The sequence below is a fragment of the Schistocerca piceifrons genome, chromosome X, assembly GCF_021461385.2.
Source record: "Schistocerca piceifrons isolate TAMUIC-IGC-003096 chromosome X, iqSchPice1.1, whole genome shotgun sequence".
Taxonomy (NCBI): domain Eukaryota; kingdom Metazoa; phylum Arthropoda; class Insecta; order Orthoptera; family Acrididae; genus Schistocerca; species Schistocerca piceifrons.
In genome coordinates, this window is record NC_060149.1 from 418,198,834 (window position 1) to 418,222,560 (window position 23,727).

Consider the following 23,727-nt stretch of genomic DNA (forward strand, 5'->3'; position numbering starts at 1 on the left):
CACAATTTCAACCTCTTGATGTCTCAATAAATAAACAATTTAAACTGTATATGAGAGAGGAATGGGACAAATGGATGGATGAAACCCTACAAGAATTCACACCGAAGGAGGCTTTAAAATTCTGACAGATATAAATATGCTGCAGTAACATCCATGTACAAAACTGGAGATAAGCAAACCACCTCTGATTACAGATGTACGTCACTCTTCCGAGCCTTTCCGAAAGTGCTTGAGAAAGTGACCTATGTTACTGACTCATTTAACTGATCAAAACTTTTTGACCATCTCTCATTTTGGCTTTTGTAGAAGATTCTCCACACTGAAAGTAATACAAGACCTCACAAACGATACTGACTGAGCTAAACAAGAAAAATTACCTTGTTGGTATATTCTGTGACCTTGCCCCAAGCTTTTGATAGTGAGGATCACAAAATTCTACTTAACAGACTAAAGTGTTATGACATTCCCCTTGTATGGATGGAATCTTAGTGCTGTAATGGAAAGCAGAGGGTCACAAAAGAGGCTCGATCTTAGACGTGAAAATAGTTTCAGAATGTGAAGTGCCTCAGGGATTGGTACTGGGCCGACTCTTGTTTCTAACCTACATAAATGATCTTCTAATGACTTTAAATGGTAGTTCAAAGACTGTAATGTTTGCTGATGATGCAAGTGTACTAATCAAGAGTCCTAACTCATCCCTACCAGACACAACTCAGTTGAGAGCTGAACAGGTCTACAAGTGCTTCGCTGGTAATGCACAGTTCAGTCACATTAATGTGACCACTGCCTATGTTCGACATCAACATGCAATAACCACCCAAAGATGGCAAGTGGCAACATTACTGGTGGGGGGTATATAAAGCGTCTCAGGGAGACTAGGAAAGCAGTGCAGTCATTGTTGTAATGTGGATATAGCAATTTATCTGACATCCAAATGGGTACGATCATTGACTTTCAGGCCAAGGGTGGAAGTATTTTGTTAGCTACATGGCAAGTAGTAGTGTTGGTTATTAAGTTGTATAACAAGTGTACGATAAATAGGACTCCATATTCATAGGAGTAAAAATATTTTCTTTGAAAAATGCAATTGTGATCAAGTAAATATTAAGCTACTAATGGCAGATAAAGAAAAGCTGTATAATAAAACTAATGAACCAGCAACATTTTTCAAACTAGCAGCTTTCTTACTGACATACTAGATTAACGTTACATGGCAGCCAGAGATAGTGGTCATGTGTGTGAGAGCTACATTTGTGTGAATATGTATGTGTGTGCGTTTTCTAATTCAGAAGAAGGCTTTTTGGCCAAAAGTTTACTTATTTAGCAGTCTTTTTTGTTGTGCCTCTCTGTGATGCAACACCTCCACTCTACCCTTTTCATAATATCGTCATTATTCCACCGTGGATTTTCCATTGTTTGAATAAATGTTGTACATCACAGGCAACAACACATCCATTGAAACATCAGCAATGAAGTTTAATTACCTTGGTATGTTTGCTATTGCTTCTGATTTTGTTTGGGATGTTTCCTGCAATAATTTACTTGCCTTTGTACTGTATACCATCCTTGGTGTACAAGAACTTTCCGAAAGTTGCCTCTAGGAAATGGTTTATAAGATTTTCCTGATAGTTTTCTCTATTTCTTTGTTAACACATGATCAGGCTGTTAAATAGCGTCTGTGAGGTACAGCAGACACTAAAACATTTGTATGTATCACAGACACTAAAGTTTCCTTTAGGACTTGTCTAGTGCCTGCTAATTCACTTTTTGCAACATCATTTGATCCCACACAGTTTATTACATAGTCTCTTCTCAGTAAAACTGAGAGCTGCTGACAGTTTTTTTACTCACCTCAGTCATGGGTGTGACAAGTAAAATGTTTCATTCAGCATAAAGCCGGTGCTTCTTCTTCTTCTCCCTCTCTCTCTCTCTCTCTCTCTCTCTCTCTCTCTCTCTCTCTCTCTCTCTCTCTCTCTCTTTCCAAATAACTGAATTTAAATACAATTCAGAAAGGGTTGCATTTTGTTATTTCCATTTTGAGAATTTTCACATCCAGTCACTTGAGCGAAAGGATTGTTTCCCCTTCTAAACACTTTGCAGTCTTCTGCAGATACAGAATTGTAGTTGAAGCCAAACATTTGAAAGTACTTTTTTCTGTTTGTCAAGGAAATACCATTTACAGCACCCTACTTTTTGCTTTTTCTTGGTCGGTCCCCTAGAATCAAAATATTGTCCAATTTTATGCAACAGTGCTTTTTTATTTTGGTTGTCATAACATTAACTCATGAGAATTCAAAATTTCCATTTGTTTCCTCGACCTAGTTTCTTTTATGTGATCAGTTTCTCCATTTAAACGTTTGTTATACTCTATCATCATATCATATTTATATTTTAAGCTTTGATTATCATCTGATAAATGAGAGATAAAATCATTTATACCATATTTTACCTATTTAAATATTCTAGTTTTAACAAGTTTCAGCATACCTTTAGTAGTGTACCACTCTGCATTTAATTTGTAACACTTTTTCTTTTTCAGTTGTTTATCAATTCCCTCGCCATTTGAAAGTGATTATAATATGAAGTGGACTATCCATTCTTGATGCATTGACTGCATATTGCCATTTATGTTACTAGTTTCTTTCGCTACTTCTATATCATTACAACAAAATATTAGGTACACATTGTGTCACACTGTTCACTAGCTTCTGTACACATTTTGCATTTTTCACCACTCCAACTTTCATCACTCCCAATTGCCGTAATTTTATGAATTGCATTTACATTTGATCTTCTTTAATGTGACTCACATTTTTATATTAATTAAAAGATAATTCTCTTTTTTACAATAACTTTTAATCCTACTGCTTAATATAGTAATTTACTAGGTGAAATGAGAATATGGTTCATTTATTTGTAAGCATGTCTCTAGTGTACATAATATAAATGCAGTAAGCATGTCTCTAATGTGCATATTATAAAGTTATCAACTTATATGTTCTTTCTGTTGCATAATGTTTCAGGGCCGCTGAATAGCATCTTAGTATGTTTCTCCATATATTCCAATGTACCCATAATACTCGACACCCAACTTGGTTGTGACTCTGTCCCAGCAATACATGGCCTGCGATTCATGGGTATGGGTTGGATCATCATGGTGCACACTGTTTTCTATCTCAGTGATTATGCCGGTATGTAAAAACCATGGGAAAATGCAAGTTTTGGTGTCAGTTACATATTCCTATTAGAATTCAAATTAAATATTCATTTGATACTGGACTAGTGCCACACAAAGCTTATCCATAATGCAGTGAATGAGCAAGAAAAAGTCGTATAAAATATTGTTTTATTGCATCTGTAATATTATTGACCATAGCAATTTTTATGACTAATGAGGGCTATTGAATCATAGATTGTCACTGTTCCCACACAGGAACTTGGGCGCTATTAAGTCCACCATATTACTGGAACATGACAAAATTATATTACTAAGATATCAGCAGTGTTTGCACAGATATGCACTTTAAACCTTTCTTGGTGTATCCATTTATTTCAATAATTTCATGCGGATTTACACACACACATACACATATCAATCCTACATTTCATACCATAGGCTAGTTGTAACCCTTTTTTAAGTAGCAAATATTAAAAATGTTATACAGCACAATTTTAATACCTAATCCATTTAGATGAAATGCTCACTTCACTTGTAAGAACAGACTGAAGGCATAAGTCCAAGTTGGCTTAAACATGTATATGTTATTGTATAATCATTTTATTTTGATCTTATAATAAATATAGTTTTGAAGTAAGGCAAATCAGTGCACTTGTAGACTCACACAAAATTACATGTTTAATCACGATAATTTACACACTCAGAGAAGATATGATTTTTGTCTTCCAAGTTCCCACATGCACACTGCAAGAAAGGTGGAAGGTGATAGGGTTCAGATGTTTGTTTAGCAGCTCTGACTGATGCTCAGACATGAAACAGTATTCCTGAGGCTCCTTAAACATTGGCAGTTGTGATAGCAGCGACACAGTGCCAGGAAAGAATGCATTTGAGCATACACTCCTTCCCAACTTTTGGAGGACTCCTGTCTCTTATTGCTCTATACATCTTTCCTAATCTTCCTTCTAAATGTTCATAAATATCTGTAGCCTACTTTTCACTGTGACTTGTACTTGTCATAAATGACCTCTTTTGTTGAAATATCCGCCATTCTGTTTACTAGAATGCTTCAGTTCACCTTTGCCAAGCAGATGTCGCTGTACGTTGATAATTGTGGGATAATTTATACATATGAGTGTTGTCAGTTCTGTCAGACATGCAGTGTCATATATATGAATAATTGTTGTGAAAGGAATGGAAAATAAATGGGATGGGAAAGCCACACAGAGTATTGTGGCAATGCAATGGCAAGAGTGTAAAATTTGTGGCAGTCTGGGACTCAAACCCTGATGCTCCACTTCCCTGGAACAGTATCATTGCTGCGTGGTCACCCAGACACACTTCCCATCAGCCCCAAATTCCCAACTTCCCGTTCATTGCACTGCAATGACCCCTCCCCTTAAACCCACCACTCACAGATTTCTGATCCCTGTAAGAATTCAGACATTGGTTGTGCATCTGCACAGAAACTTTTTCATCAAACAGCCATTACATCCATAGAATTATAGATATGAGTGGCATCTGTTCTGCTGGACATGTCTGACAGAACAGACACCACCCATGTCTACAAATTACCCCATTGCTTATGATACTCAGGATCGTTTTACATTGTTCCCCAATTATCACCATAACAGCAACATCTGCTTGGTAAAGGTGAACTGCAGCATTCTAGTAAACAGAATGGTGGATATTTTGACTAAAGAGGATATTTATGACACTTGTGATGAAGCAACTGGGACATATACATGAATAATTGAGGTGAATCAGAAATCTGCGAGTGGAAGGTTAATGGGCGGGGGTTGTTATGGTGCAGCGAGCAGGAAGTTTGGGATTTGGGGCTGATGGAAAGTGTGTCTAGATGGCCAAGGCAGTTAACGCAACCATTCTAGACATGCAGAGCATTTGGGTTCGAGTCCCAGTCGGGCATACATTTTCAACTCCTACCGTTGTGTTGCCTCAATGCCCGGTATGGCTTTAAGTCATTATTATTTTCTTCCTATCACTTTCCCATCTCATTTCATTTCCATTACTTTCACCCCATTTATTCATGAATGGGATGATTGTTCCATCCACTGTGTATGTGCTTCAGGAGAGCAAGTGTTGATCTGGAATCCGTTATTATCATGATTTGGTCTTCCATTTATAGATAAGCATATTTTAGGCCCTTTTAAAATGGTTCTCAACTGTTTAGTTAGATCAGCAATTTTGATTGGAAGAATAAATTTTCCTTTGTTCCTGGAAACAGAATCCCATTTAGTGCATCCACATCCCTTTTTTCGGAACAGTCAGTCAGTTTGTAGTCGATGCTTTTCCATTAGGAGGCATAGTTTGCAAGGATGACATAAAGATGAAATCTAACAAGACATTGGACTAAAAAGTTGTGCACTGGAAACCAATATCAAAACAGTGTAAGATCTAAGTGGATGTGTTCCTAATAGTGCAGGGTGCAACAGAAACACCTGTCAGTTTTGAAACTAAAACAACATTTCAGGGGAAAGTGTATATATATATATATATATATATATATATATATATATATATATAGAGAGAGAGAGAGAGAGAGAGAGAGAGAGAGAGAGAGACATTTTGTTTCTCGTGGAGGATTAGTTTTGCTATAGCAAGAACAAAAATGAATTATAGAACATATTACTCTATAGAGCAACATGTAAGATACGGTTGTGGCTAACTGAACACTCTGACTGGACAGCAGTAATACACTGTACAGAGTAGGCCAAGAACTTATTTGTGATCACTTAAATAATACTGTTTCCATCACAGCTCACCAGGGCACCAATCCAGGTGGCCTCTGTAAGCAGGCCTGTGACTTTAAACACTGGTACCAAAAAAAAGCAGTTGTACTGAAGAAGCACTGATACCTAAAAGCACTCGTACTGTGGAAAAAAGCATTGATCTCACAAGGGATTGAGATTATGAGTCACAGTAAACACCAATGACAGCGTTGATGCCCATTTCATTGCCCGATGATGGCAGCTGCTGTAGCATGCTGCACGAAGGCACCAGCAAGTAGGGACGGAAATGATGAGGAGAGGGTTTGGCGTGCCATCCCCCTTTTTCATGAGAGGCCATAGGGCAGGATCAGGGATGGCATCTCCATAGCGACATCCTTGTCGAGGTCAGCTGTTGGTGCCGGAGGTGTTATCAGTGGGGGCATTGGAGATGAAGGCTGCACAAGACCCAACAATGGAAGTGGTGGTGGCTATGGTGTCAGTTACTGCAGGGGCTGCACCAGCGACGGTGGTCGAGGAGTGGGGCACAAGCAGGAACTCCAGACAGTGATATGCCAGACAGCAACCCCTGCTGTAGCGTGACCTGGGTCGGCAGGGGGTGGAGGAGGTGGTGGGCTCTGCAGAACAGACCCTGCCATGTGCGGCTGCAGCTGCTCAAAGTGATGATACATCCACCTGCCTGGAGTGCAGCTTACAGACAGATGATGACCCCCATGACGCTCAATGATGGTGGGAACTCGGTGTGGCTGGTGGCCGAAACTATGGGCCCAGACAGGCACGCCCAGCCAGAACCATCGAAGATCTGTCGATGCCATCGGATGTGGTTTGGGATGCAGCAGGTGAAGGATGGTCTGTGGTCAGTGTCCCTGTTGCAGCAGGCAGCTGTGCCGGGCTCTTGTCCTCCACTAGAATGAAACAGTATGAACTCAAAAAATGGTCTAAAGTGCCTTCAGAAAACTTGCCAGATACTTAATTCCGCATCTGAGTTTTAAATGTCCAAACCATGTGTTCTGCCTCACCATTACATTGAGGATAAAACAGGGGAGCTGTGAGATGCGAACACCACAATCCTGACCAAAGATGCAAATTCTTGAGAAAGAAATGGGGGGACATTATTGGTAACATTCATATACAAAAATCCCTCAATTACAAAAATCTTAGACAGCGATGAAGTAGTGGCTGCCACATACGTGGACAGACAGTGTGCAGTGGAGGGAAACATGGAATAGGCGTTCACTACAATGAGCCAATACTGATTTAGGAAGGGCACAACAAAATCAATATGTAGACGCTCCCATGGGTGCAGGGGCATGGCCATGGGAAGAAAGATACCCACGGGACTACCTGTTGCTGAACACAGTGAGTGCAAGTGGCAACAAGCTGTGTAATGTCCCCATCAATGCCTGACCAGCGCACGTGCTGGTGGAACAAAGCTTTGATGTGAGAGGTCTCTCAATGACTGACATGCAGAAATCACAGTACATTACACCCTAAGGAAGCAGGAATCATAACCTGGGGAGCAGCATGTTCCATAGCTAACAAAAGAACCCCACCAAACACAGAAAAGCGGTGCTGAAAGGAGAAGTAATTATGCAAGGTATCAGACGCACAGCCCGGCGGTTTTTCCAGCCAACTGTGCTGCACAAAAGAGAGGACCCGACTAAGCACAGGATCCACAGCAATGACCGATGCTATCGTGGCACTAGTGATGGGAAAACCATCGACTGTGTTCTGATTCTCAATATCTAAACTGAAACAAAGCAACTCATCCTGATTGAACACCAGGTCCGGCCAGATCGGAAGGAGAGATTAAGCTTCAGTGTTGGCATGTTGCACTGTCAGCCGGTAATGGCTCTAACAATGATAATGGGAGAGGAAGAAAGCCCACCGCTGCAAAAAATTCGCTGCCGTGACCAGCACTGAAGCGGAAGGCTGATAAACAGCAGCCAACCGCTTCTGATCCATGATTAAATAAAACTTAGAACCATACAAGAAGACATGAAATTTCTTGAGGGCAAACACAATCGCTAAAGCCTCCTTTTCAGTCTGAGAATACTGCCGCTGAATGGAAGTTAAAGTCTTAGAAGCATAAGTGATAGGTCATTCAGACTCATCTGCATATTTGTGCACTAACCCCATGTGAAGATTGTGTTGAGAAGCGTCTGTAGTCAACACGAGATGCTGACCCGGCTGAAAAGTGGTCAGACATGGGGAAGATTGAAGCTTAGATTTAAGCAAAGCAAATTCTTGGGCATAAGTGGGGGCCAGAAAAAAGGCACATTTTTACCCAGAAGTGTGTGCAGGGGATGAGTAACAGTGGATGCATGCGGCAAAAACTTATGGTAGAATGCAGCTTTACCTAGAAACGGCTGCAGTTTCTTAACAGAGGTCCGCCATGGCAAAGCCACAATTGTGTCAACATGGTGACCCAATGGCTTGACCCCCATGTGAGTAACGTCAAAACGACTGCACTTGAGACACACAGACTGCAAAGCAGAAAACAATGATTGGAGATTGTTAAGGTGGTCTTCAGTGCAAGAACCCAAAACAGTGATATCATCAAATTAACTGATGCAGCCTGACACAGACGCTGTCAGCTCTTCTAAAAACATTGAAAAATTGTGGGTGTGCTAGTGACACCAAAAGGCAAGTGTTGATATTGGTATAGGCCAAAAGGTATATTGACAATGAGAAGGCACCTAGTAGTCTTATCCAAGGGGAGCTGGTAGTAGTTTCCGACAAATCAATCTTGGAAAAGTACTGGCTGGCCGATAATTTTGTGAGCAACTCATCAAGGTGGGGCAAGGAGTATGTATATATCATGGACTGTTCATTAATCGTGACACTGAATTCGTCGCGGAGGTGAAGCTTACCCGTTGCCTCCTTAACGATGACCAGTGCTGTAGCCCATTTGCTGGAAGAAATACGCCAAATGACATCAAACAGTCTAATTCAGCCTTGGCAGAATCGTGCAATGCGACAGGCACCTGCTGTGCCCCAAAAAAATGAGGACGGGCGAACTCTTTCATGGCAATGTGGGCTTGAAAACTAGTAGCACAACTGAGCCCAGGGGAAAACAGAGACAAAAACTCAGAGAAGAGGGACTCCAGTTGCTGATACAGAACTTGATCTTACACTAAATTTACTTCATCAGCAGTGGAGAAATCAAAAGCGTTAAATGCTTCTAACACGAACAGGCATGTAGTATGAGAATGTTCCACAACAAGGAAGGTGAGAGGGTGAACAACAGATTTGTAAGACAGGAGTGGAGAACTGATCTAGGATTGAAATCTGCTGTTTATTGTAGCTCACCAACTTCCATGAAATCTGTGTGAGGGGAGGGGAGCCCAAGTCCATACACATTTGTGCATTTACCAAAGTCACTACAGCCCCTGTGTCCACTTACATGTTTCTCCTTCTGACTCTGCCTGACAGAATTTATATGCTTGTAAAACTATTACTGTCATATCTTAACATAATACTTGTTGTGTCAGCTTTATGCCTCCCATAGTGAACACAACAGTAGATAAGTAAGCTCGCCATACCTAAACTAATGTGAAAATTAATCCTAAATGTTCTACGTCCACTCCGATGTGTGTCCTACAGGCAGACGTGGCAGAATGGCACTATTGTCAGGACCATCACATGATACACTGCTCCTTGCCACTGTGTTTCCCCCCAGTCCTCATCATCTTATAAGCACACCTCCATAGCTGTCATTGCCAACTGCATGCAAATTTCAGATAATACATTCACTTTGGCCTCTGCCACATCACACCATGCATTACTGCCCATATTCGACAATTTAAAAATAGTTATGTATCTAAAAATTATTGACCTGAGAGGGTACCAGTAGTGATATTTTTTTAAAACAGTTTACAAGATGTACAACTTTTCTTCCACCGTTGTTCCCCAACATTTGAGGCTTTAATGAAACAAATTGGTTACACATGTAACATTCAAAGTATTTTCCATCACTGGCCACTACTTTCTCCATCTTTCGGGCAGTGTACGAATCCTGGTTCGAAAAAACTGTTCATCTTTTGAAGCGGTCCACGAATCGATCTAGTTTCTGACTTCTTAATGAGATCGGAAGTGCTGGTCAGCCAGGCCATGCACCATTGATCTAAACAGGTGATAGTCAGAGGGAGCAATGTCTGGAGAGTACGACGGGTGAGGTAGGACTTCCCATTTTAACGTTTCCAAGTACATTTTGACCTCTTTTTCAATGTGGGGTCTAGCGTTGCCATGCTGCAAAATCACTTTATCGTGCTTCTCGCTGTATTGCGCCCGTTTGTCTTTTAATGCTCTGCTCAAACGCATTGATTGCATTCAATAACGAGCACCTGTGATTGTGTCAGTTGGTTTTAACACCTCATAGTACACGACACCGAGCTGGTCCCACAAGTACAGAGCATGATCTTGGAGCCATGAATATTCGGTTTGTCCATCGACGTGGAAGCATGGCCGGGATATACCCATGATTTTTTGCATTTAGGGTTACCACAATGAATCCATTTTTCGTCCCTGGTCAAAAGGTGCTGCAGAAATCCCTTCCATCTTTGCCTCTGAAGCAACTGTTCACAAACACACAAATGCTGTTCAACATCTCTTGGTTTCAGCTCACACGGGACCCAAGTTCCTTCTTTCTGAATCATGCCCGTAGCCTTGAGAGACGTTTTGAAATGGCTTGCTGTGTCACTCCCACTAATCGTGCAAATTCTTCTTGAGTTTGACACGAGTCTTCACTCAGCAATGTCTCCAATTGTGCATCTTTGAAAACATTCTCTGTTCCACCACTATGCCAGTCTACAATGTTAAAATCACCGTTCTTGAAGCGTTGAAACCACTCACGACACGTTCTTTCACTAATAACATCCTTACCATACGTACTTGAGAGCATTCGATGAGACTCAGCCGCTGTTCTCTTCATATTGAAACAAAACAGTAACACCTCCCGCAAATGACGAGAATTAAGCTCGTAAACTGACATTTTCAATCAAGAACAACAATATGATGCAGATACAAATCGACTAATGTTTGAATGAGGTTATGTTGACCGAGGTCCAAGCTAACTGCCTGATGTCTGCGATCTGTTTCTTTCGACCGCTGCTTAGCGTTGTGGCCACCTATCGGAGAACGGTGGTAGCAAAGTTGTACACCTTGTTTTTTTTTTTTTTTTTTTTTCTAATCATAGCTGTGCTAAGTCTTGTACACCAGTTTTGTACTTTAAATGAAGTTGTTATCAGCATCACGTGCAGGCAGTAGTGGAGAAACAACATCAGGAAATGTCACAGTAAACTTAAATGCTTCATTTTTAAAATACCTTTGGCACCTTGAAACCGCATATTTAGTTGTGAATAAATGGTATCACTCATTGGGTAAAAAAGTATCAGATCTAGTTACTGGCTCTGTCAGCCTCTCATCCTCACAAAGGTTATCAAAATGCTTCTTTACTATTTGCATTAACTTTTATGAAACTGACACTCAACGGCTCTGTTTTTCCTAGATGTTGAATGCCTCGTCAAATGATCTTTCAGTGGTAGTTCCGGTATTGGTGATAGTACTTAGAGCCATTCTTAAGATGCTGTATTCAGGTTAAGACTTATTTCTACACTTTGTTCTTTATATTTCTCATTTTTAAGACAAGAGGACTTTTTTTAAGTGCATGGATTCCATCATACTTCCCAGCACAATGCATTCAGTTTACTTACTTTTTAAATCCTACCAATATAACATGTTGTGGTGAAAATATTTGTATGTTGCAGTGAAAATATTTATAGATCTCAGCTGCTTCAAAAAACAGGACTGTTTCACAATTAATCTCTACATCGTCTTAAAGGACGAAATTTAAATTGTGACTTGCACAATGGACGTAATAGACATCAGGTGCTGATTTGATTCTTTTTAGGTCCAGCATTGTAGAAGCTACTCATCATAGTATATCCATTGTAGCCTTAGCCTCAACATTTAATCACATTTAGCCTGTTTCAGTTTTTAGGTTAACTTATTTGATGTTTGCCTCCTAATGTGGACTGGTTTTTGACCTGGAAAAATGAATGTGCTACAGGGAAAGGGAGGACTTCATGTTGCCAATTACACTTTCTGAAATATTACTCAAAAAAACTGTGCTCTTTTGGATGCTTTTATAACATTTCATATATTGTGCATTCACGCAAACAAAGCTGCCACTCGGCACAGTGGCGCATGGAAGCAACAGTAAGGCTGAGTTCACGTGATGGAAATATGACATGCGTTTTCAAATCACACATTTTTACATCTAATATTCAACGTACAATTAGTCATATGAGCATGCATTGAAGCTTGTTAACACAGTGTTCACAGAAAAAATCTCTAGACACAGACGAATACATGCTGATCATGATTAGAAAAGTAGGTGGCGCCCGTGTGCTGTTCAGTTGATAGCACAATTCCGTCATGACCAGACAAATTTTCTGTGTGTTTCTGTTATTTTTCTCTGTTGGACATTGCAAGACAAAAGACAAAAAAGGCCAGTATTTTGGAATACAGTGTAGGAATTGCAAAAAATAAAATGTTGAGACTGTGAACTTGAGAAACATTGGTTGTAATCTTCTATGAGCAGAATTACTTATGGAAAAAATATGGGTAAGAAAAAATTTATCATTAACAGGTACACTTTCCTTCATATGATAGGTCTGTGTGACCAGTTCATTAACAGAATAGCTGGTAATTTTAGCCTAAACATTATCTGCTAATTACGTGGGTCATCCACTGTGGTTAGAGAGTGCTTTTACAGTGTTTTCGGTACAATCCACACTGACATCTAATGGTTGATGTAGTGTTCTCCCCTCATAACTTGCTATACCGAAAGTACAGTCAACATGTTGTTGTTGTTGTCTTCAGTCCTGAGACTGGTTTGAGGCAGCTCTCCATGCTACTCTATCCTGTGCAAGCTTCTTCATCTCCCAGTACTTACTGCAACTTACATCCTTCTGAATCTGCTTAGTGTATTCATCTCTTGCTCTCCCTCTACGATTTTTACCCTCCACGCTGCCCTCCAATGCTAAATTTGTGATCCCTTGATGCCTCAGAACATGTCCTGCCAACCGGTCCCTTCTTCTTGTCAAGTTGTGCCATAAACTCCTCTTCTCCCCAATTCTATTCAATACCTCCTCATTAGTTATGTGATCTACCCATCTAATCTTCAGCATTCTTCTGTAGCACCACATTTCGAAAGCTTTTATTCTCTTCTTGTCCAAACTATTTATCATCCATGTTTCACTTCCATACATGGCTACACTCCATACAAATACATTCAGAAACGACTTCCTGACACTTAAATCAATACTCGATGTTAACAAATTTCTCTTCTTCAGAAACGCTTTCCTTGCCATTGCAAGTCTACATTTTATATCCTCTCTACTTTGACCATCATCAGTTATTTTGCTCCCCAAATAGCAAAACTCCTTTACTACTTTAAGCGTCTCATTTCCTAATCTAATTCCCTCAGCATCACCCGATTTAATTTGATTACATTCCATTATCCTTGTTTTGCTTTTGTTGATGTTCATCTTATATCCTTTCAAGACACTGTCCATTCTGTTCAACTGATCTTCAAAGTCCTTTGTTGTCTCTGACAGAATTACAATGTCATCGGCGAAACTCAACGTTTTTATTTCTTCTCCATGGACTTTAATACCTACTCCGAATTTTTCTTTTGTTTCCTTTACTGCTTGCTCAATATACAGATTGAATAACATTGGGGACAGGCTACAACCCTGGCTCACTCCCTTCCCAACCGCTGCTTTCCTTTCATGCCCCTCGACTCTTATAACTGCCATCTGGTTTCTGTACAAATTGTAAATAGCCTTTCGCTCCCTGTATTTTACCCCTGCCACCTTTAGAATTTGAAAGAGAGTATTCCAGTCAAACAATCAACATACACACATGATAAAGTTGGACAATAGTTAAATATGGTATCTTTTTCTTATAAGTCAGCTGCTTTCCACTATCCCATTAAATTTTCCATCAGGCCAAATGCTTCCATCACCTATGATCTTGTAAGGAAATGCCATGTCATGGTTTCCTTTTAAAGGTCTTTGTTTCAGTGCGGCCTAAGATTTTCCAATGACTTTTTCATACAGAATGGAATCTCTGAAAATTCGTGAGCCGCTGTCTTTTCCTTAAGTGTGAGTATCTACCCAGATAAAGCAATAGATTCACATTAAGTTAATAGCACTAGAGCAGAAATGTGTGTAAGTGAAGTAAAGAAGAATATCCTAGATTTTGTATTCTGACATCTTTATCATTGAGAGCTCCAGTACATATTCTTGATGTAACTCAATCCATTTTCTGCATCTGGTACTAGTGTCACAATGTCTTTCAATTTCATCCAGATAACTTTGCATAATTGATGAATTATCCCAGACATAGTCAATTTCCCAATTTTATCCATTTATTTTATATCAGTAGTGTAGCTCTGCCACTGAACAATGAACAACGGCTTGCAAAATATCTGAAACCGAAACAGACTGCAAGAGAGTACCTGCTTCAACGACTAAAGCCCTCTACCGCTTATCATCTGAACTCTTGAAATTTGATCACACATTAGTGTGCATCAGTGTGCATTACATCTGAATGTAGACTAACGGGAAATGCCTTTACGTCACTCCCATGAACCTCAGTACTGAGAAGAGTCCGCTTGGATTGCGTGAATTATATTGTGTGCTTAAACCAGATTAACTGTACACTTTATCTTGGGCTCTCTGTGATTGGTAGAAGTTGGTTGATGACTTCGTGCTGCTTCAGAAACAGCCACAGACTATGTTTACCTTGCATGCCAACATCCGAGGACTTCTCTGTGGTAATTTGCAGTGCAGTTGTCTTGCTGCCTGCGATGGTCATTCGCTGCAGCACAGGAAGCCAAGATCCATTTTTCCTGAGGCTTTCCTCTTTCTTGTTGAAGCTGTTCTCGTGTTTGTGTATTTCTACAGCTTCTCTGAACAAGCAGGTGTGTTATTTATTCTCTACAGCCAAAATTTCCATGTTGGGAAATGTTACTACATGATCAGTCTCACACAGCATGTGCTCTGCCACAGCTGATTTCTCCACCTGACCCAATCTGCAATGTCATTTATGTTCTTTAATCCTGGTGTTGATCAATCGTCCAGTCATTCCAACATAAACTTTTCCGAATGTGCATGGTATGCGGTATATTCCTGGCATTGCAAGTGGGTCCCTCTTCTCCTTTGCTGATCTGAAACACTCTTTGATTTTCTTTGTCGGTTTGTAAATAGTCTTCATGCCGTGTTTGCATAATATAAGGCCGATTCTGTCCGTCACTCTGGGAATGTATGACAGAAAGGCCATACCCAAAATTTCTTTTTCTGATTTCTCACTTTGCTGAGTGTTTGGCTCTGTTATACTTCTAATATCACTTGTGGAGTACCCATTGCTCCTCAGAACACTTTCCAAGTGTTGTATTTCGTGTATGAGGTGCTGTGGCTCACATATCCACCTTGTCTGCGTTATGAGCATTTTAATCGTGCCTCTTTTCTGGCTCAGGTGGCGATTTGATAGTTTATGCAGGTATCAGTCCGTGTGTGTTGGTTTCGCTATCATCCCGAGAACTATACCTATGGAGGACATCATTGCTAATACCAAAGCAGCAATTCGGACCCTTCCTTGTGAAAGAGCAGAGGAAATATACACTGAAACAGCCAGGATACTGCGTCGAGCAAAACCACTAGCTTCCAACCTGAAGAAAGAAGAGGTACAAGCCATTAAGAACCTTAACACTGACAAGAGTATATTGGTACTGCTTGCCAATGAGGGTAATGTGACCGTCATGATGAAGATCGAAGATTATGGGCAGAAGATCTGGGATCTACTAGATCTGATGACGTACTGAAAACTAAGCCCAGATCCGATGCAGCGTATCACACAGAATACGAATCAGTTAATCAAGATGTCTTCTCTGCCGACAGACATACAGAGGAATCTGCGCAACACAGAAGCCCTACCACCTTGGCTACATGGATTACCTAAGATCCTAACGTGTGGTACAGATACAGTGATGATACCTTGTTGTGTGGAGCCATGATGAAGAACAGCTTGGTGACTTCCTAAAACACTTCGAACAGTCTCCATGCCAACATAAAATTTACTATGGAAGAAGAGAAGGACAAAAAACTACCATTTCTAGATGTGCTGGTCACAAGGGATTGTGAAAACCTGGCACACAGCATGTATCGAAAGCTGACACACATGGACCGATAGCTACGCAAACTATCAAATCACCACCCGAGTCAGAAAAGAGACATTATTAAGATGATCATAACACGGGCAAGATGAATATGTGAGCCACAGCACCTCAGGTGTGAAATACAACACTTGGAAAGTACTCTGAGGAGCAACGGGTACTCCACAAGTGATATTAGCAGTATAACAGAGCCAAACACTCAGCAATGTGAGAAATCAGAAAAAGAAATGTCGGTTACAGCTATTCTGCCATACATTCCCAGAGTGACAGACAGAATTGGCCATATATTGCGCTAACGTGGCAGGCAGACTATTTACAAACTGACAAAGAAAATCAAAGAGTGTCTCAGATCCGCAAAGGAGAAAAGGGACCCACTTGCAATGCCAGGAATGTAACGCATACCATGCACATTCGGAAAAGTTTATGTTGGAATGACTGGATGATTGATCAAGACCAGGATTAAAGAACATAGATGACATTGCAGGTTGGGGCAGGTGAAGAAATCGGCTGTGACAGAGCATGTGCTGTGTGAGACCGACCATGTAGTAAAATTACCCGACACAGAAGTTCTGGCTGTAGAGAAGAACTATCACACTCTCTTGTTCAGAGAAGCTGTAGAAATACACAAACACAAGAACAGCTTCAACAAGAAAGAGTAAAGCCTCATTGTAAACAGGTGCTGGCTTTCTGTGCTGCAGCGAATGACCGTTGCAGGTAGCAAGAGAACCACACCGTAAATGACCACAGAGAAGCCCTCGAACTTTGGCGCGCCAGGTGCATATAGTCTGCGGTTGCGAGTTCAGTTCCAGTCGACCACCAGCAATGGAGGATGAGACTCTGACAATGCCAGCCACTCATGCTGGCGAAATGTCATAAAAAACATCAGACAGACGTTGGCCGGCGAAACTGAGACAGAAGCCAAAAGGCAGTTTGTCAACAACTGGTCACAAAAGCCTTATCAATTTTCTGACCCAATTGCAAGCTTCCACTACCAACATCCTCCATCCAAGGGCCAAGTGTAGTGGGCTGTCAGTAGGCTTGTTGGCTGATTGGAGGAACCATAAAAACTTTTCCGTGTACACCAAAACACATAATAAGGATAATGGTAAAATAAAACAGTTGTGATCTGGACAAAGAGTTCCATGTGCCAAAGAGATTGCTGACCTCTTTGTTGATTTTATGCCGTATACTGTGAGTAGATATGGCAATATCATCAATGATAATTAATTGCTGACAGTTCTTTGGATTTTAATACTTCAAAATACTCATATTTAGACAAATAATTATAGGAATAGGTTCATATTTGTTTCAACAGCAACAATATTTCTTGATTTTTTTCACCATAACATGTTCAATACACCTGTTCCATCATCAATTTTACACATACCATACCGGTAATTGAATTCTTGTACATATGTCCTTACAATGAGGATGGAAAATTTGGCTTAAATATTTTTGTCATTTCAACTGTGATATTTTTAACTTTATTAGTAGTTTATGGTTTGTAGTACAGGTACAGTAACTCATTTTTGCTAGATAGCACAGTATATCATCAGCAACAACATGATTATTTTCCAAAACTGATGAAAATTTTCAAAGCTAACTTAAACTATATGGGCTTTCTTGAGAAATTTGTGTCATTCTCGTCAATGAAGGATTCATTTAGGTGGCTCACTGCTGACTAAAGTTAATATTTACTGGTGCACATCTCAGCACACAGACATTATATCACCTGTTTTTTAATTTCGAGTGCAATTTGGTCATTATTGGTTTTTGTTAACACTGCCTATATACAGCTCAACTTTGAAAGGCTGGTTTTTGGTTTTTGTTAACACTGCCTATATACAGCTCAACATTGAAAGGCTGGTTATTACTGCGCTACTGTGCTCTCTCTTCATAATGAAAACCAGTGTATCACTAAGCTTTACACTTTACTCAAAATTATTGATGTGTGTTCTGGTCATCTCGCTGTATAACCTGCTGTTGTGCCTGTTGATACCAAAACCTGGCTGTTATCAAATAGAATCTTGTGGTTGTTTCCTTGCTGTGAAGCGAGTTCCATTGCAGTTGATTTATCCATTTACTCCCTTTCATTCTCTTTGTAGCTGAAAACAGCTGTTGATTGTTAATAAACTATGCACCCTTGTGAACATACATTGATGTAGGTCACATTTTCCAAATTTTGTGATGATTTTAATTTTCCTTATTTTTGTCCTTTCTTTCTCTTGGGCACCAGGAAAAGGGGTGGGTTGTGTCTTGTACTCAGTGACCCAGTTCATTACATGGTTGCCCCTGCGTAGTATGCGCACACCCACAACCTGGTCAGTTGTAAGATACAACATTTTGAATACGTAGGTGACTCATTATTAAGCAAATCTAGATTATCTCCAACAGTGAGTTGGTTGATTCTTTGCTGTATTGATAATTACCAATCACTCACCTGATATTTAATTATGGTTTTCCTCCACAATCTGTACACTGTAAATGCATTGACAGTCCACTAGCTTTATATAAATATAGTAAGGAAAGTTCTTACAGATCGTAAATACTTTAGGAGTAAGGGAGACCATTCAACAAATAGCAGAAGTGTTGAGTTGTCTCCAGGCACACACAAAAGAGAAAGTAAACTTGCTAGCTTTTGGAATAAGCCCTTTGTCAAGCTCCACACAGTGGCAGATTTAAAAATTTTACACCCCTAGGAACACCATGTTATATGCACAACCGCCCCCCCCCCCCCCCCCAAAAAAAAAAAAAAAAAAAAAAAAAACACACACACACCATGCTTAATCACTTCACAATTGCCGTTTTGGGTGAGAGCGCTGTGAGCTATTTCCGTACTCTGCTATATGTTGGTCTGAGGGACACATCAGCGCTCTAGTTGCACTCAGTCAAAATGTAATATGGTTCTTGAACTGTATTTGGTGTATGGCAGCGGATAAAACAAACTTAAAACTGCATTATGTTAACACGTTCTTCTGTTGAAAGACAACAGAAATGGACACAAGTAAAATAACTTTTCTTTTATGGCCTAAAAATTCAGCAGAGCGTGTAGGAGTCAACGGATTTTTGTTATACATTCACTTTTAATGTGTTCTTATACATGAAACTGTTGAAAATGAAAATAAAAAAGTTGTGATGCAATCTAAAATTTGAAGCAAATGTGTCATACATTAGAAATTAATAGGTACTTTTACAGAGATATGTTCAAAATTAAAATTAAGCTGATCTAATAACTTGAACGTGTAGCAGATTAAAAAAAACATGTTCGGTATTGATACGTGAATCTGTAGAAAAGCATAAGAAATGAAAATGAAATAGAGATTTCAGTGCATGAACTAATAACTACATACAGACGAACAAACACAGAACTGGATTTGTTATTACATAATTTTATAGACTAGTCTGGAAAAATCAAATTCGTTTTATAATCTAATAGTTAATGTGTAAAGCATTAGGGTCTGTGAAGCTAGATCCTGCATAAGAAGTGTACACAGTAACTTTAGTCCATGTAACAGCTAAACAGTTTTGTACTGCAGCTACTGCTCTCATCATAGCTCTTTCTAACGGTATTAGCAAAGCTTTTACGTATTTATCGACAGAACTGTACTGTGTTATTTATTAACACTTTTTCAGCTGAGCGTACTCTCCAATAATGTATATTTCCACGATAACTACACATTTCAGCAGACACAAAGAATACATATCAGTTGTAATATACCACAGTATCAGTATGACTTGACTCTACAGCGTCAAGCGGCCTGGATCATTTGGGTATTGTTTAGTATTGTTGCACACCTTCAGTCACGAATGCACATAAACGAGGTTTAGTTTCGCATTCTGCCATCGGCAATTGTAAAACAAACAGGTAATACATAGTTTGTAAATCCAATGAATGTGCTATAAGTTATAATAAAATCACACTCTAATCTTAAATTTTTTAAACTGATATGAATAAATAGACAAACTCACCAGTCAGCAAAGCTTACATCTGGCTTTGACAGCAGAAAACTCGTTGATCATATCTTCATAGTTCAGATGGTTATCAGTTAGGAGGTCAGCTGCAACGTGAATAATGGACAAGGCATTCAATCTCTCCTCAAACAGCATAGAACGTATGTACAATTTCAGTCTTTTAAGAGCCGAAAACAAGCATTCTGCTGAACAATTTGTAAGTGCTGTACATAGAAATTTTCTAAGAGCAATGTCAACATTCAACAGACTGTAACCTCTTTTTTAGTAAAAATTTACTCATTTTGACTGGTATATCACTAATCTCAGAAGATTTCAAAAGTTCTGTGAAATGTACACATTCGCTAGGGAAGGAAGGCTCTAAATCTGTGTCATATGACGCTTGGAGTTTTGCTGTATTTTCAGCAATATCATCAGGTGAACTTTTCTTAAGGTTACTGAAAACTGTGAAGGAGTCCAACAGTGTTCTATAGCTTTCCTTCTTCCTCACTAATACAGCCTACAAGTTGTTGAGTACTGGGAGAAATTTTTCGACTCTAAATTTTTCCCTTCCACTCAGAAAAACTACTTCAGAGTCCGCTTCTTCGTCATAATAAAGTTTGCATTTTCGTGATCTTCATTTCGTGCATTCATAGTCTATATCAGTCACAATCACCATGGATTTATTTTCATTATAGTCGAACATACCATGAATAGATGCAAAAAATCCTACAAGTGATTCATATAATTCATGCACTATTTTAGTATCAATATTTACACTTTGCAAATTCAGATTTACACTATTAAATCTCTCATTTCGTACAAGTGGTTTTCTAAATGTATTATGGCAATATGTGTGAGGGCATTGATAACTCCCTTCCAGTTTTCATATAGACTCTTACACATGCTTCCTCTTTTGCTGACCAACATGTTTTTGATAAACTTTTTACCGTTTTGCTTCTCGGTTTCATGAAAGAAAGAAGTTTATCCCAGTGCTGTGTAGAAGCAGAGAAAAAATTATTGAGGCTTTGCACTACATTGAAAAATGAACATGCTTCCCGACAACAGCTTACAGCACTAGTGCCAACTAAATTCAAAGAATGTGCTGCACAAGGTACATAATGTGCTTTCGGATTTCGTTCTTTAATGCCTGCCTGCAAACCAGTGTAGGTTCCTGACATATTGCTTGCGTTGTCATATGATCGGCCTCTACAGTCAGTAATATCAGTGGAGTTTGTAGACAGGACTTTTAGTACAGCCTGAGCTAAGTTTTCGGACTTGTGTTTGGTAAAAACAGAAGGAAATGTTCAATAGGTTCACCATTCTCGTTCACGTATCTTAATAAGAAAAATAATTGATTAGTATGTGAAATGTCCACAGTAGAATCTACTAATATAGAGAAATATTTGGCCTGTTTTATTTCACTTTCGATAATTCTTTTTATTCATTCAGAAAAAAGCTCTATTATTTCGTTATAGATTGTTAAAGAAAGATAATTTGTATGTCCCTGCTTGGATTTCCATATCGTTCAATGCACTCTGCGAGAAAAGGATCAAACTCTTCTATAAGTTCAAGAGACATCGTAAATTGATCACTAAGTAATGAATGAAATCTTTCTACTTGTCCACGTAGGGGAAGTCCACGACTTGTTAGCTTCTTCGCTACTGCAAACACCCTTTTCAACACACTGCGCCAGTACAGTTTTTCTGTTTCAACATGTGACTTCAAATGGTTATCTATTGTTCCAAGTGACTTTTTTCTTGTTGAGAGTGATAAATCAGAATTTTTGTGTTCAAGTGAATTCTCATGATAAGATAAAATATTAGAAATATTTTTCTAATGTGCAATACCATTAGTAGCAATCATGGCCTTACCTCCGAACAATTTACATGGTGCACAAAAAACAGCTCCGGTGCTACAGGAGTATACTAGAAAATCAATCAAAGTTTATTCACCATGTAAAAGTTTATGGTAAAATACATTTTTGTCCAGATATCTGGTTTTATTGCCTATTGATCTTCTTGAATTAGAAAAATCACTGTTACAATTTTGATTGATACCACGTTGTATGAGAATGTCAATTGTTGATTCATTGACACACCATTCTGCAGGATCATCACTAACGAGGTTATTTCTTTTTGTAATTTTTGACTCGACACTTAGTTTTTTGTGAAGCTTGAAATCAGGAACAAGTTGCTTTTCTTCATTTTTAACTTTTGTTTTGTCTGTATTTACTTCTTTTACAACAGCTGCAGTGCCAGAAATGTCATCTGTACAACTTGAACTCGTTGGCCACAGAAATACCTCAGCATTATGCAGACATTAGTGAACTTCCGGGTTTTCAGCCGAGTTGTTATTTCCATTTTCTGCGCCATCTTCTGCAGGTGGTACGAGTTCTGTTATTATACGTACTCGCTGCCTGGATCCCAACTGTACTGTGAGCAATTGTTGGTCTCATGCTGTTATTTATAGCCAAGTTCAAGACCCAATGTCCACTGCACCCTTTGATGCTCATTTGTTTTATAGAGCATGCACTGATACTGTGTGAAATGCAAATTCAGTCAGGCTTTTCCAACTCTGATGGATGTGATGGTTGGCAAGATTGTAATAGGTTTAGTGCCAGACACGAAGTGTTATTTAAATTGAAAACTCATCCCTCTGTTTATTAGGTTTACTGACATCTTTAAATCAATTGACTCCTCAGTTATGCTGTCCCAGAAACTGGGCATTTGCACCACAATATTTCATTTCATGATTGTATTTGAGGCACTGGTTGACAATAGCTGATTTTATTGGTTGTTTTAGTTGGGTGTGTTGCTGATGTTCCTTGCATCTCTCCTTCACTGTTCTGACAGTCTGCCCAACATAAGACATGCCACATTCACACAGAATACAGTACACTCCCAGCTTTCAGAGACCTAGATCATCATTAACATTACAAAGGATATTCTTTATCTTAGTTGAAGGGAGTGAAATACACTGGATGCCATGTTGCTGATCACATCAGTAGAACGTAGACTGATGGGATTCAAGCATGCAGGTAAACACATGAGTCATACCTAATTTATGCATTTGCCTTTATTTAGTACAGTGGGGCAGACATTTATGGGACCTATCCTCCTTGCTGTGGAACAGTGATTTGCAGTTCTGTTATTTTGTTACTGTTTGATCAACTTCCACACATAGTATGTCATTTGAGTCCTGTTTGAAGGCTCTTTCCAATGCAACAGAGAAGTAGATAGTTTCATTTAAAAAGCTGATGTCATAATTTGGCAGCTCTAAATGTTAAAAATTACTTACTTACCCTGGAAAACTCGTCAGGTTACCTGCTATATATTTCAATATATTTACTTTTTCTTGGTATATGTAGTATGGTATGTCTTAGCTACTTCACCTTGTATATCAATCATTTTTGGTTCTGTGGCACAATGGGTAAGTGCCAGATGACAAGTCTAAAGGTCTGAGGTTTGATCCCTAGGCAATCATAGGATTTTTTCTGTAAGCTGCTTCTTCTGTCATGTCTGGGCAGTGATTGTCAATGTGGAAAGTGACAAGTTGCACAACAGTTTGAAATCCACATTAAACCATAGGTCCCAATATAAACAGCTAGATAA

General features: G+C 39.3%; 1 protein-coding gene across 1 annotated transcript in view; it reads left to right on the forward strand.

Moving 5' to 3' along the window:
* Positions 1–23,727, forward strand: part of LOC124722392 (nose resistant to fluoxetine protein 6-like) — a 324,526-nt gene that overhangs the window by 170,386 nt on the left and 130,413 nt on the right. Inside the window, exon 6 of the mRNA XM_047247563.1 lies at positions 3,024–3,191. Coding sequence (XP_047103519.1) covers positions 3,024–3,191 — 168 coding nt within the window. The remainder of the gene's footprint in view (positions 1–3,023; positions 3,192–23,727) is intronic.